This window comes from Mirounga leonina, unplaced genomic scaffold, assembly GCF_011800145.1.
Source record: "Mirounga leonina isolate KUSES-001 unplaced genomic scaffold, KU_Mleo_1.0 Mir_201, whole genome shotgun sequence".
In the NCBI taxonomy this organism is placed as follows: domain Eukaryota; kingdom Metazoa; phylum Chordata; class Mammalia; order Carnivora; family Phocidae; genus Mirounga; species Mirounga leonina.
In genome coordinates this window covers 5560278-5572984 of record NW_023270504.1, presented here as the reverse complement: position 1 = coordinate 5572984, position 12707 = coordinate 5560278, and the positions used below count along the sequence as shown (strand labels likewise).

Below are 12707 nucleotides of genomic sequence, written 5' to 3'. Positions count from 1 at the left end.
TTTATTTATTTATTTATTTATTTATTTATTTATTTATTTATTTATTTTTGAGAGAGTGTGTGAGCCTGATCTGGGGGAAAGAGCACAAAGGAAGAGGGAGAGAGAGAACCTCAAGCAGACTCCCTGCTGACTGTGGAGCCTGGCCCTGAGATTGTGCTGAAACCTAGAGTCAGATGCTCAACTGACTGAGCCACCCAGGTGCCCTAAAACCAACATTTTCTAAGATAAGCTAACTCACCAAGCTTGGTAAAGCCTCTAAGTGTTACCCTTTCCATGCACACCAACATCAATGACAACAGCTGGTCCCAGCCATGTGACGTATCATCTTAGTGCATGCCTATGTTCTGATGTGTTCTTAGAATTTGTTTCTTTACAGCCTTATTGAAACCAGGCTATATTTCTCCTGACCCAGTTTCTGCAATCTGTGTGTGTTTGCAGGTGAAAGAAAATGGTCTTAGGTCAGTTTGACCATCAAATAAGATGTCGACCATCACTGTCGACCATCAAATAAGATGAGGGGAAGGTAACATCATCATAAAATGGAGAGGTGCCTTCATTATCCCACACACTTCATCCCAAATGTCAGGTGGCCATATAATTAGAAAATCTTCCATTTTCCTAAGTATTTGGAGTTGCTTTTGTTCTAGGAACTTCTCAACCTTTCCCTATTTGATTTAAATCAAAAGACATCTAGAAAAGTATCTAGAAAACACTCAGCACTAATAGCAGCAAAGCAAGGAAAACCAAAACATTATAGACAGTGCTCATGTCCCACTCCAACATCAAATCAGCATTATTAAAATTGAGAGTTGTGTTTCTTTTCTTTTTTTTTTTTTAAGATTTTTATTTATTTATTTGAGAGAGAGAGACACAGCGAGAGGGAACACAAGCAGGGGGAGTGGGAGAGGGAGAAGCAGGCTTCCCATGGAGCAGGGAGCCCAATGCAGGGCTCGATCTCAGGACCCTGGGATCATGACCTGAGCCGAAGGCAGATGCTTAATGACTGAGCCACCCAGGCGCCCCAAGAGTTGTGTTTCTGAATAAGTATTGGCATAAGCATATTGTAAATGTTCAATAATTTGTCATGGGAGAAAAGTGGTAATAGCTAAGATTTTTCTACAATCAAAATAGTATGACTGAGCTCAGTCCTTTAAAGTAGGAATAAATGTACCAAGCACATCGATTATAAAAATCACACTAACAAATTTAGGTAGCCTAATTTTTAAAAAACTATATTATAAAAAATGGTTAACCAAATAGATCTGCCAGTTAAGAGAAACATTAAATATTTGACAATGATTTTATTGCTTTCTTCAAGAAGTGCAGATAGACTTTGGGATTATCAAAAGGGTGCTGACATCTTTAAAAAAGAGATTAGATGGATGTCATGGTAACTCACTCATGATACATGTCTTTTTGTCAGTAGAGGTGTTCAACCATCACTATTAAAGCTGCTTCAGAGTACTATAATCACTACTCTTGACAGACTATTAATAGCTACTAGAGAACTTCAGAATTTGTGGGAAATCTCTGGAAATAATTACCAAACTATTACCATAGACTGTAAATATAGCTCCAAAATGCATTTCATAGATTTGCTAAAACAGATTGTAAGTCTGCCAAATGTTGTTGCTTTTATTTGTTGAGGCAGAGAATGGAATTTAAAAGTGAAAAGCTAAGGGTTGCAAGATTGGTACAGTAGGTGTGAATTGGACAGCACTGGTGAGTGGGGCCGCCCCCGAAGCACATGGGGTGACAGCCTCTAAGCTCCATGAACAAAGCACGTGGCATGCTAGGGGCACGGCGGGCACCCACCGATGTCCCCATGGGTGTACTAGTGAGCCAGTTAGAGAGAAAATATTGAGGATAATTAGAGATCGTGTGTAATAAAGTAGTAGATGGCATGGCTATTCAATTTATCAATCTAGGTGGGAGGAAGCTGGACTCAAGTGATAAGACTGGGTGTAGCTGTGCTGAGCCAAGAGCTCATTCAGTGTGCAGGATTTGGATGGATGCCCACTCAGCCTTGGTATCCTGTGACTGTTCTGGATTCCAGAACTCAAGTGAGAAAGGGAAGGTCTTGTTTGATTGTGTTGTGTTTTGGGGTTTTTCTTTTTTTTTTTTTTTTTTTTTGTCTATTGTCTAACATATGTTACTAGAATTCTTTTTGACTCTGACTACCCTTAGGTGGTTAGATGATGCTATTATTGATGAGATCACACCCAAGCTGATCGGGGATCGGCCCAATATTTACACGTACACCAAGGCCTTGGGAGAGATGGTGGTGCAGCAGGAGAGCGAGAACCTAAACATTGCCATCATAAGGCCCTCCATTGTGGGAGCAACCTGGCAGGAGCCTTTCCCGGTAAGCCCACTCGCCTGGATTCCTTGCTTTGCTTCCAAACCAGCGTCTTTCTTGCCCAGTTACTTTCCGAAGAGGTCCTTTTCGCTCTCTCTCTCTCTTCTCAGAATGTATAGCTGAGTGCAGCATACCAAATACGAACCCATTATATTAGTACAAAATTCCACATTTGGTTCAGGATTTATCCAGGATGAGGCTCCTCTGGAGGTTACACTACCTATCCTAGAGTTGGGTGGAGGTCTTAAATTAGCTTCTCATTAACCGTCGTCTGAAAATTCCCATGGGATAGTTTTAGTTCTTCGCTTCCCCACTTTTAGTTTAAATATACCAGAATGTTCTTGATGGCCAAATCGGTAGTATTACAACCATCAGGGTAAATAAAAATCACAAAGTTAACAGAAGGTTCTCAGATTAGGAATAATTTTTTGCATCTGTATACTGCTCTATCCTTTTGAAAGTACACTGAATTATACCATCTTTTTTAAAGGAATTCTGTGAAGCTTTAGGACCAAAAAAATTTAGCTCTAGGGTTACTGAAAATGCAGCCTCTTGAGCAGTCTCATCTGTAAAACTGGGCTAATGCTATTTTAGCCCAATACTGGACCCACTTTGGAGAGCTGATCAAATGAGACTGTGTACGAGTGTTTAGTGTAGTGCCTGGTCCCTAGTAGAATATTAAGCCCTCCATCTTCTCTTTTCTCCCTCCTCTCCTATTTACACATACATTTTGACTTTTACAGATAAACAGACATAATAAGGTCAACTGACTTGCTTAGGGCTTAGTAGACAAACTCAAGAAGACGTTTTCCTCCAACTGCTCCAGAACATATTCTTCCTGTGAACATCTCTGAGCAAGCCAATACAAATAGGATATGGATGCTATGACTTTTCAAATTTTCAAGAAATGGATCCTTCCTACAAATCATGTTTGATATGTAGTGTTCCCCTGGAGAGTAAAAATCAGGCCCGAGTGAAGAAAAGTGATGGTTAATGAATTGGTTAGCAAGTTATGATATTAAGACAAGGTTCAGTTTAACCTCTAAGATGTCATAAAACAACCTGAAACTCCCGATGACTCCTCCCAGGAAAAAAAGATGCTGGCAGAATTTTCATTCTTGCACAAGTGCAGAAATATCTAGTGCTTTGCCACTGATCTTTGTTTGTGATCTTAGATATATTGGATTAGACTGGGGTCTCAGTGCTCATGTTTGAAACTTACAAAGATCAGACTGTAGATGTTGCAGATGTATTATAATTTTCTGACACGTGTAACTAATAGAGATCTTTTTTTCTTTTAGGGTTGGGTTGATAACTTACATGGACCTAGTGGCCTCATTATTGCGGTATGTATGTATAATAATGTAGAAATAAGTCCTTGAAAGGTAGTGGAGGAATGGTAACAAAATGCCTAGGAGTTGGTTTAGCTTCACTGATCCCAAACCATAAATGTTACTTTAGTAACTAACTACTATTGAAGCCACTTAATCTCAATTTTGCTGAGTGGGAAATAGAGGCATGATGAAATTACTTTTATTATTTGTAGATTTTATTATCAGGAAAACAGAGGTACTGTGATATCATCAGTTACTGTTTAGGAGTTTTGTTTTTAGAAAGTCTGAGCATCAAGGACCATGTGTGCATTTCCCTCTGATTACCACAAGATGGGAGTGTTTCCTCCTTTTCACTATTTATTAATCGCTTGAATTAGTATAGCAAATTGGAGATGCAACAAAAATCACATTCTCAAAGATTATTCAATTCTTGATTATAATACATTCAAGAGTTGATGTGTGTGGATAGAAATCTTATGTATAATAAAAATACATCAATAACTAGTTCTCAACAGATACAAGAAAGAGAATCACCAATTAGAACAAATTTTTTGCATGTAAAAATTAATGAATACAGAAAACATTTTTCACCAATACTCCTCTCCCAGACAAGAAGAAATGTCAGCAGGGCTTCTAGCAGCCATCTATGGGCGTCTTACTGCAGTGAGGGCTGGTCTAGCTGAGGTGAGGCATGACCCAGCTCATAGTTCACGCGGAAGCATTATAGGACCAGAACTGCCTCTCTGCTCTTTAGGACAATGAATAGGAATTCAGTTCTCTCTCTGAGTGTAAATCTTATTAGAAATGTCATGCTTCAGACTGCTTCTGTTCCTCTCAGAGCTAGGGCCCACATGAACTAACATACAAACATAAGAGTGAATTATGACTACTTGTCAAAGACAGTGGCAATGAACTTCTTTCCGATTTCTTTCTAGCAGCCCCCCTCTTTTTGTTCTCTACCTGCCTTCAATTCTTTCATCTTTAAAGCGTAGTTGGGGTGAGCATTTGGTAACTTAGAACATAATTATTTTAAGATGATCCTAGAGTGAGTTTTATTATATTATTTACAAAGCTGCACATGGATGCAGCTTTTCTACAATTTTTCAAACTGATTTCTTACATACAAAGGAAGGGGAATCAGTCACAATAAAATACAAATTAGGAACATAGGAAAGTGCTAACCACTGCAAACCAATGCTGGAAATATGAAGGGTATCAATAACTTCATAAAGTCAGTAAACATGACTATTAACTTATTTGTTGGCATGACTTATTTATTAATGTGAATAATTCCCAATTCTTACATTTATATAACATCTTTGAAGTGAATGGAGATACTTAACAAAAAGTGGTGGCCTTTTCCCAAGTAATAGTGTTTGTGGAATGGTAGAATTTTATTAATTTTAAAAATGTTTCTTAAACTTTTAGGGTCTACTATTTGTAAATTAGTGAGAACTAGCAGAAAATGACTTCACTTAAGAAATGGTAAACTAGGAGCAGAGCAAGATGGTGGAGGAGTAGTTCTTTTAGAAGTCAGCTCCACTGAGGGATGTCGCTCCAGTGGCTAAGCGGGGCGAGGAAACCTCGTGGGACACTGTGGTCTCAGGACCCTCGGGGTCACAGAAAGACCGGGGGTGCCTGAGTGTGGCACAGCTCCCAGGTATCGGAGGGGGGAGACAGAGCCAAGGCGCGGGCTCTCAGCTCAGGGTTGCCATAAACCGTGATCCGCGGCACAGTCGGGCCACTGCTCCTCCAGCAGGGACCCAACAAGCGGCAGATCTGGGGAGACTCCCCTTCCTCCCCCGGGAGGAGCGGTGTGGGAGTGCACCGCAGGGATCTGCTGGGTTTGGAGACTACACACTGAGTCAGGTGCCAAAGAAGGAGATGCTCGGTCACAGGCCGGGTGAGCATGAAGTGCGGCCAGAGACCAGGGAGACAGGAGTGATTGACTGCTTCTCTCTGGGGGCTCACTGAGGAGTGGGGCCCTGAGTTCTCAGCTTCTCCGGGTCAGAGATTGGGAGGCCACCATTTTCACTCTCCGCCTCCAAAGCTGTACGGAAAGCTCGCAGGGAACAAAAGCTCCTGAGAGCAAACCCGAGCAGATTACTTAGCCCTAACCGGCAAGGGCGGGGCAATTCCACCTCAGGCAAAGACATTTGGGAACCACGGCAACAGGCCCCTCCCCCAGATCAGCAAGAACAGCCAGCCAAGACCAAGTTTACCGATCAATGAGAACGGCAGAACTCCAGCACTAGGGGAATACTGCACATAGAAATCATGGCTTTTTTCCCATGATTCTTCAGTCTTTCAAAGTTAATTTCTTTTTAATTTTTTTTCCTTTTTTCAACATCTTATCAATCCCTTTTTTAAAAAACATTTTTATTTTTCATTTTTAGAGTCACATTCAATCCCTTCATAGTAGTTACCCTTATTTTTGGCATATATATATATAAGTTGTTCTCTCTTTAAAATTTTGAGATAGTTTCTTCTAACAGATCAAAATATACTCTAAATCTCTAGTGTATGGTTTTGTTCTACTCTCCTGCCTGGTCACATTCTCTCTTTTTTTTTTTTTTTTTTAAAGATTTTATTTATTTATTCATGAGAGACAGAGAGAGAGACAGAGGCAGAGGGAGAAGCAGGCTCCCCGCGGAGCAGGGACCCCGATGCGGGACTCGATCCCAGGACCCTGGGATCATGACCTGAGCTGAAGGCAGACGCTTAACCGACCGAGCCACCCAGGTGTCCCCTCTCTTTTTTTTAAATCCTCTTTCTTCGGGCGCCTGGGTGGCTCAGTTGGTTAAGCAACAGCCTTCAGCTCAGGTCATGATCCTGGAGTCCCTGGATCAAGTCCCGCATCGGGCTCCCTGCTCGGCAGGGAGTCTGCTTCTCCCTCTGACCCTCCTCCCTCATGTGCTCTCTCTCATTCTCTCTCTCTCAAATAAATAAATAAATCTTTTAAAAAAAACCTCCTCTTTCTTTTTTCAAACAACTTATCAATTCCTTTTATAAAAATTTTATAATTTTCATCTTTACAGTCATATTGCATCCCTTCATCATATCAACCCTTATTTTTGTACATATATGTTTTTCCTTCTTTAAAATTTTGGAGGCACTTTCTTCTAACAGACCAAAATACACCCAAAATCTAGTGTGTGGCACTGATCTATGCACCAGCCTGATCATATTTGATCATATTCTGGGTTTTTTTGTTTTGTTCTGTTTTTGTTTGTTTTTATCTTTTTCTTTTTCTTATTTCTCTTTTTTCTTTCTTTCCCTTTCTTTTCCCCCAGCTTCAGGTCTTTTCTGATTTGTTTAGAGTATATTTTCTGAGGATGTTGTTATCCTGTTAGCATTTTGCTCACTCATTATTCTCCTCTGGACAAAATGACAAGACAGAAAAAAATCACCTCAACAAAAAGAACAAGAGGTAGTACCAACTGCCAGGGACCTACTCAATACGGACATTAGTATGATGTCAGATCTAGAGTTCAGAATCATCACTTTAAAGATACTAGCTGGGCTTGAAAAAAGCATGGAAGTTATTAGAGAAACCCTTTCTGGAGAAATAAAAGAACTAAAACCTAACCAAGTCGAAATCAAAAAGGCTATTAATAAGGTGCAATCAAAAATGGGGACACTAACTGCTAGGATAAATGAGGCAGAAGAGAGAATCAGTGATACAGAGGACCAAATGATGGAAAATAAAGACGCTGAGAAAAAGAGAGCTAAACAACTACTGGATCACAAGGGCAGAATTCAAGAGATAAGCAATACCATAAGATGAAACATTAGAATAATTGGGATCCCAGAAGAAGAAGAAAGAGAGAGGGGCAGAAGGTATATTGGAGCAAATTATAGCAGAGAACTTCCCTAATTTGGGGAAGGAAACAGGCATCAAAATCCAGGAAGCACAGAGATCCCCTCTCAAAACCAATAAAAATAGGTCAACATCCCGACATCTAATAGTAAAACTTACGAGTCTCAGAGACAAAGAGAAAATCCTGAAAGCAGCTCGGGAGAAGAGATATGTAACCTACAATGGTAGAAATATTAGATTGTCAACAGACCCATCCACAGAGACCTGGCAGGCCAGAAAGGACTGGCATGATATATTCAGAGCACTAAATGAGAAAAATATGCAGCCAAGAATACTATATCCAGCTAGGCTGTCACTGAAAATAGAAGGAGAGATAAAAAGCTTCCAGGAAAAACAAAAACTAAAGGAATTTGCAAACACGAAACCAGCCCTACAAGAAATATTGAAAGGGGTCCTCTAAGCAAAGAGAGAGCCTAAAAGCAACATAGACCAGAAAGGAACACAGAAAATATACAGTAACAGTCACCTTACAGGCAATACAATGGCACTAAATTCATATCTTTCAGTAGTTACCTTGGATGTAAATGGGCTAAATGCCCCAATCAAAAGACACAGACTATCAGATTGGATTAAAAAACAAGACCCATTGATATGCTGTCTGCAAGAGACTCATTTTAGACCCAAAGACACCCCCAGAAGGAAAGTGAGGGGGTGGAAAACCATTTCCCTTGCTAATGGACACCAAAAGAAAGCTGGGATGGCAATCCTTATATCAGACAAATTCAATTTTAAACCAAAGACTGTAATAAGAGATGAGGAAGGACACTATATCCTACTTAAAGGGTCTATCCAACAAGAAGATCTAACAACTGTAAATATCTATGCTCCTAACATGGGAGCAGCCAATTATATTAGGCAATTAATAACAAAAGCAAAGAAACACATTGACAACAATACAATAATACTGGGGGACTTTAACACCCCCCTCACTGAAATGGACAGATCATCTAAGCAAAAGATCAACAAGGAAATAAAGACTTTAAATGACACACTGGACCAAATGGTCTTCACAGACATATTCAGAACATTCCATCCCAGAGCAACAGAATACACATTCTTCTCTAGTGCCCATGGAACATTCTCCAGAATAGATCACATCCTAGGTCATAAATCAGGTCTCAACCGGTACCAAAAGATTGGGATCATTCCCTGCCTATTTTCAGACCACAATGCTTTGAAACTAGAACTCAATCACAAGAGGAAAGTTGGAAAGAACTCAAATACATGCAGGCTAAAGAGCATCCTACTAAAGAATGAATGGGTCAACCAGGAAATTAAAGAGGAATTTAAAAAATTCATGGAAACCAATGAAAATGAAAACACAACTGTTCAAAATCTTTGGGATGCAGCAAAGGCAGTCCTAAGAGGAAAGTATATAGCAATACAAGACTTTCTCAAGAAACAAGGAAGGTCTCAAATACACAACCTAACCCTACATCTAAAGGAGCTGGAGAAAGAACAGCAAATAAAGCGTAAACCCAGCAGGAGAAGAGAAATAATAAAGATCAGAGCAGAAATCAATGAAATAGAAACCAAAAGAACAGTAGAACAGATCAACGAAACTAGGAGCTGGTTCTTTGAAAGGATTGACAAGATTGATAAACCCTTGGCCAGACTTACCAAAAAGAAAAGAGAAAGGACCCAAATCAACAAAATCATGAATGAGAGATCACAACCAACACCAAAGAAATACAAACAATTATAAGAACATATTGTGAGCAACTCTATGCCAGCAAATTAGATAACCTGGAAGAAATGGATATATTCCTAGAGATGTATCAACTACCAAAACTGAACCAGGAAGAAATAGAAAACCTGAACAGACCTATAACCACTAAGGAAATTGAAGCAGTCATCAAAAATCTCCCAACAAACCAAAGCCCAGGGCCAGATGGCTTCCCAGGGGAATTCTACCAAACATTTCAAGAAGAATTAATACCTATTCTTCTGAAACTGTTCCAAAAAATAGAAATGGAAGGAAAACTTCCAAACTCATTTTATGAGGCATTACCTTGATCCCCAAACCAGACGAAGACCCCATCAAAAAGGAGAATTACAGACCAATAGCCTTGATGAACATGGATGCAAAAATTCTCACCAAAATACTAGCCAATAGGATCCAACAGTACATTAAAAGGATTATTCACCACGACCAAGTGGGATTTATCCCTGGGCTGCAAGGTTGGTTCAACATCCGCAAATCAATCAATGTGATACAATACATTAACAAAAGAAAGAACAAGAATCATATGATCCTCTCAATAGATGCAGAAAAAGCATTTGACAAAGTACAGCATCCTTTCTTGATCAAAACTCTTCAGAGTATAGGCATAGAGGGTACATACCTCAATATCATAAAAGGCATCTATGAAAAACCCACAGCGAATATCATTCTCAATGGGGAAAAACTGAGAGCTTTCCCCCTAAGGTCAGGAACACAGCAGGGATGTCCACTATCACCACTGCTATTCAACATAGTATTAGAAGTCCTGGCCACAGCAATCAGACAACAAAAAGAAATCAAAGGCATCCGAATCGGCAAAGAAGTCAAACTCTCACTGTTTGCAGATGATATGATACTTTATGTGGAAAACCCAAAAGACTCCACCCCAAAACTGCTAGAACTCATACAGGAATTCAGTAAAGTGGCAGGATATAAAATCAATGCACAGAAATCAGTGGAATTCCTATATACCAACAATAAGACAGAAGAAAGAGAAATTAAGGAGTGCATTTACAATTGCACCCAAAACCATAAGATGCCTAGGAATAAATCTAACCAAAGAGGCAAAGGATCTGTACTCAGAAAACTATAAAATACTCATGAAAGAAATTGAGGAAGACACAAAGAAATGGAAAAACGTTCCATGCTCATGGATTGGAAGAACAAATATTGTGAAGATGTCAATGCTACCTAGAGCAATCTACACATTCAATGCAATCCCCATCAAAATACCATCCACTTTTTTCAAAGAAATGGAACAAATAATCCTAAAAATTGTATGGAACCAGAAAAGACCCCGCATAGCCAGAGGAATATTGAAAAAGAAAAGCAAAGCTGGCGGCATCACAATTCCGGACTTCCAGCTCTATTACAAAGCTGTCATCATTAAGACAATATGGTACTGGCACAAAAACAGACGCATAGATCAATGGAACAGAGTAGAGAGCCCAGAAATGGACCCTCAACCCTATGGTCAACTAATCTTCGACAAAGCAGGAAAGAATGTCTAATGGAAAAAGTCTCTTCGACAAATAGTATTGGGAAAATTGGACAGCCACATGCAGAAGAATGAAACTGGACCATTTCCTTACACCACACACAAAAAGAGACCCTAGGGGCGCCTGGGTGGCTCAGTCGTTAAGCGTCTGCCTTCGGCTCGGGTCATGATCCCAGGGTCCTGGGATCGAGCCCCGCATTGGGCTCCCTGCTCCGCGGGAAGCCTGCTTCTCTCTCTCCCACTCCCCCTGCTGGTGTTTCCTCTCTCGCTGTGTCTCTCTGTCAAATAAATAAATAAAATCTTTAAAAAAAAAAAGAGACCCTAAATGGTTGAAAGACCTAAATGTGAGACAGGAGTCCATCAAAATCCTAAAGGAGAACACAGGTAGCAATCTCTTCGACCTCAGCCACAGCAGCTTCTTCCTAGAAATATCGCCAAAGGCAAGGAAAGCAAGGACAAAAATGAACTATTGGGAGTTTATCAAGATAAAAAGCTTTTGCACAGCAAAAGAAAGTCAACAAAACCAAGACAACCGACAGAATGGGAGAAGATATTTGCAAATGACATATCAGATAAAGGCTAGTATCCAAAATCTATAAAGAACTTATCAAACTCAGCACCCAAAGAATAATCCAATCAATAGGCAGAAGACATGAACAGACATTTTCCCAAAGAAGACATCCAAATGGCCAACAGACACATGAAAAAGTGCTCAACATCGCTCGGCATCAGGGAAATCCAAATCAAAACCTCAATGAGATACCACCTCACACCAGTCAGAATGGCTAAAATTAACAAGTCAGGAAACAACAGATGTTGGCAGGGATGCGGAGAAAGGGGAACCCTCCTACACTGTTGTTGGGAATGCAAGCTGGTGCAACCACTCTGGAAAACAGTATGGAGGTTCCTCAAAAAGTTGAAAATAGAGCTACTATACGCTCCAGCAATTGCACTATTGGGTATTTACCCCAAAGATACAAATATAGGGATCCGAAGGGGTACGTGCACCCTGATGTTTATAGCAGCAATGTCCACAATAGCCAAACTGTGGAAGGAGCCAAGATGTCCATCGACAGATGACTGGATAAAGAAGATGTGGTATATATATACAATGGAATATTATGCAGCCATCAAAAGGAATGAGATCTTGCCATTTGCAACGACGCGGATGGAACTGGAGGGTGTTATGCTGAGCGAAATAAGTCAATCAGAGAAAGACATGTATCATATGACCTCACTGATATGAGGAATTCTTAATCTCAGGAAACAAACTGAGGGTTGCTGGAGTGGGGGGTGGGGTGGGAGGGATGGGGTGGCTGGGTGATAGACACTGGGGAGGGTATGTGCTATGGTGAGCGCTGTGAATTGTGCAAGACTGTGGAATCACAGATCTGTACCTCTGAAACAAATAATGCAATATATGTTAAGAAAAAAAAAGATAGCAGGAGGGGTAAAATGAAGGGGGGGAAATCGGAGGGGGAGAGGAACCATGAGAGATTATGGACTCTGAAAAACAAACTGAGGGTTCTAGAGGGGAGGGGGGTGGGAGAATGGGTTAGCCTGGTGATGGGTATTAAAGAGGGAACGTTCTGCATGGAGCACTGGGTGTCATGCACAAACAATGAATCATGGAACACTATATCAAAAACTAATGATGTAATATATGGTGATTAACATAACAATAAAAAAAAGAAATGGTAAACTAAGGGACACCTGGGTGGCTCAGTAAGTGTCTGCCTTTGGCTCAGGTCATGATCCCAGAGTCCTGAGATCCAGTCCCGTGTCTGGGCCCCCCGCTCAGTGGGGAGCCTGCTTCTCCCTCTCCCTCCTGCTCGTTCTTCCTTCTTCTATCTCAAATAAATAAATAAATAAATAAATAAATAAATAAATAAATAAATAAATAAATAAATAAA

General features: G+C 40.3%; 1 protein-coding gene across 2 annotated transcripts in view; it reads left to right on the top strand.

Annotated features, from left to right (window-relative positions):
- Positions 1–12707, top strand: part of FAR2 (fatty acyl-CoA reductase 2) — a 146187-nt gene that overhangs the window by 120217 nt on the left and 13263 nt on the right. For both annotated transcript variants that reach the window (XM_035027982.1, XM_035027983.1), the window contains 2 exons: positions 2188–2365; positions 3661–3705. In XM_035027982.1, coding sequence (XP_034883873.1) covers positions 2188–2365; positions 3661–3705 — 223 coding nt within the window. The remainder of the gene's footprint in view (positions 1–2187; positions 2366–3660; positions 3706–12707) is intronic.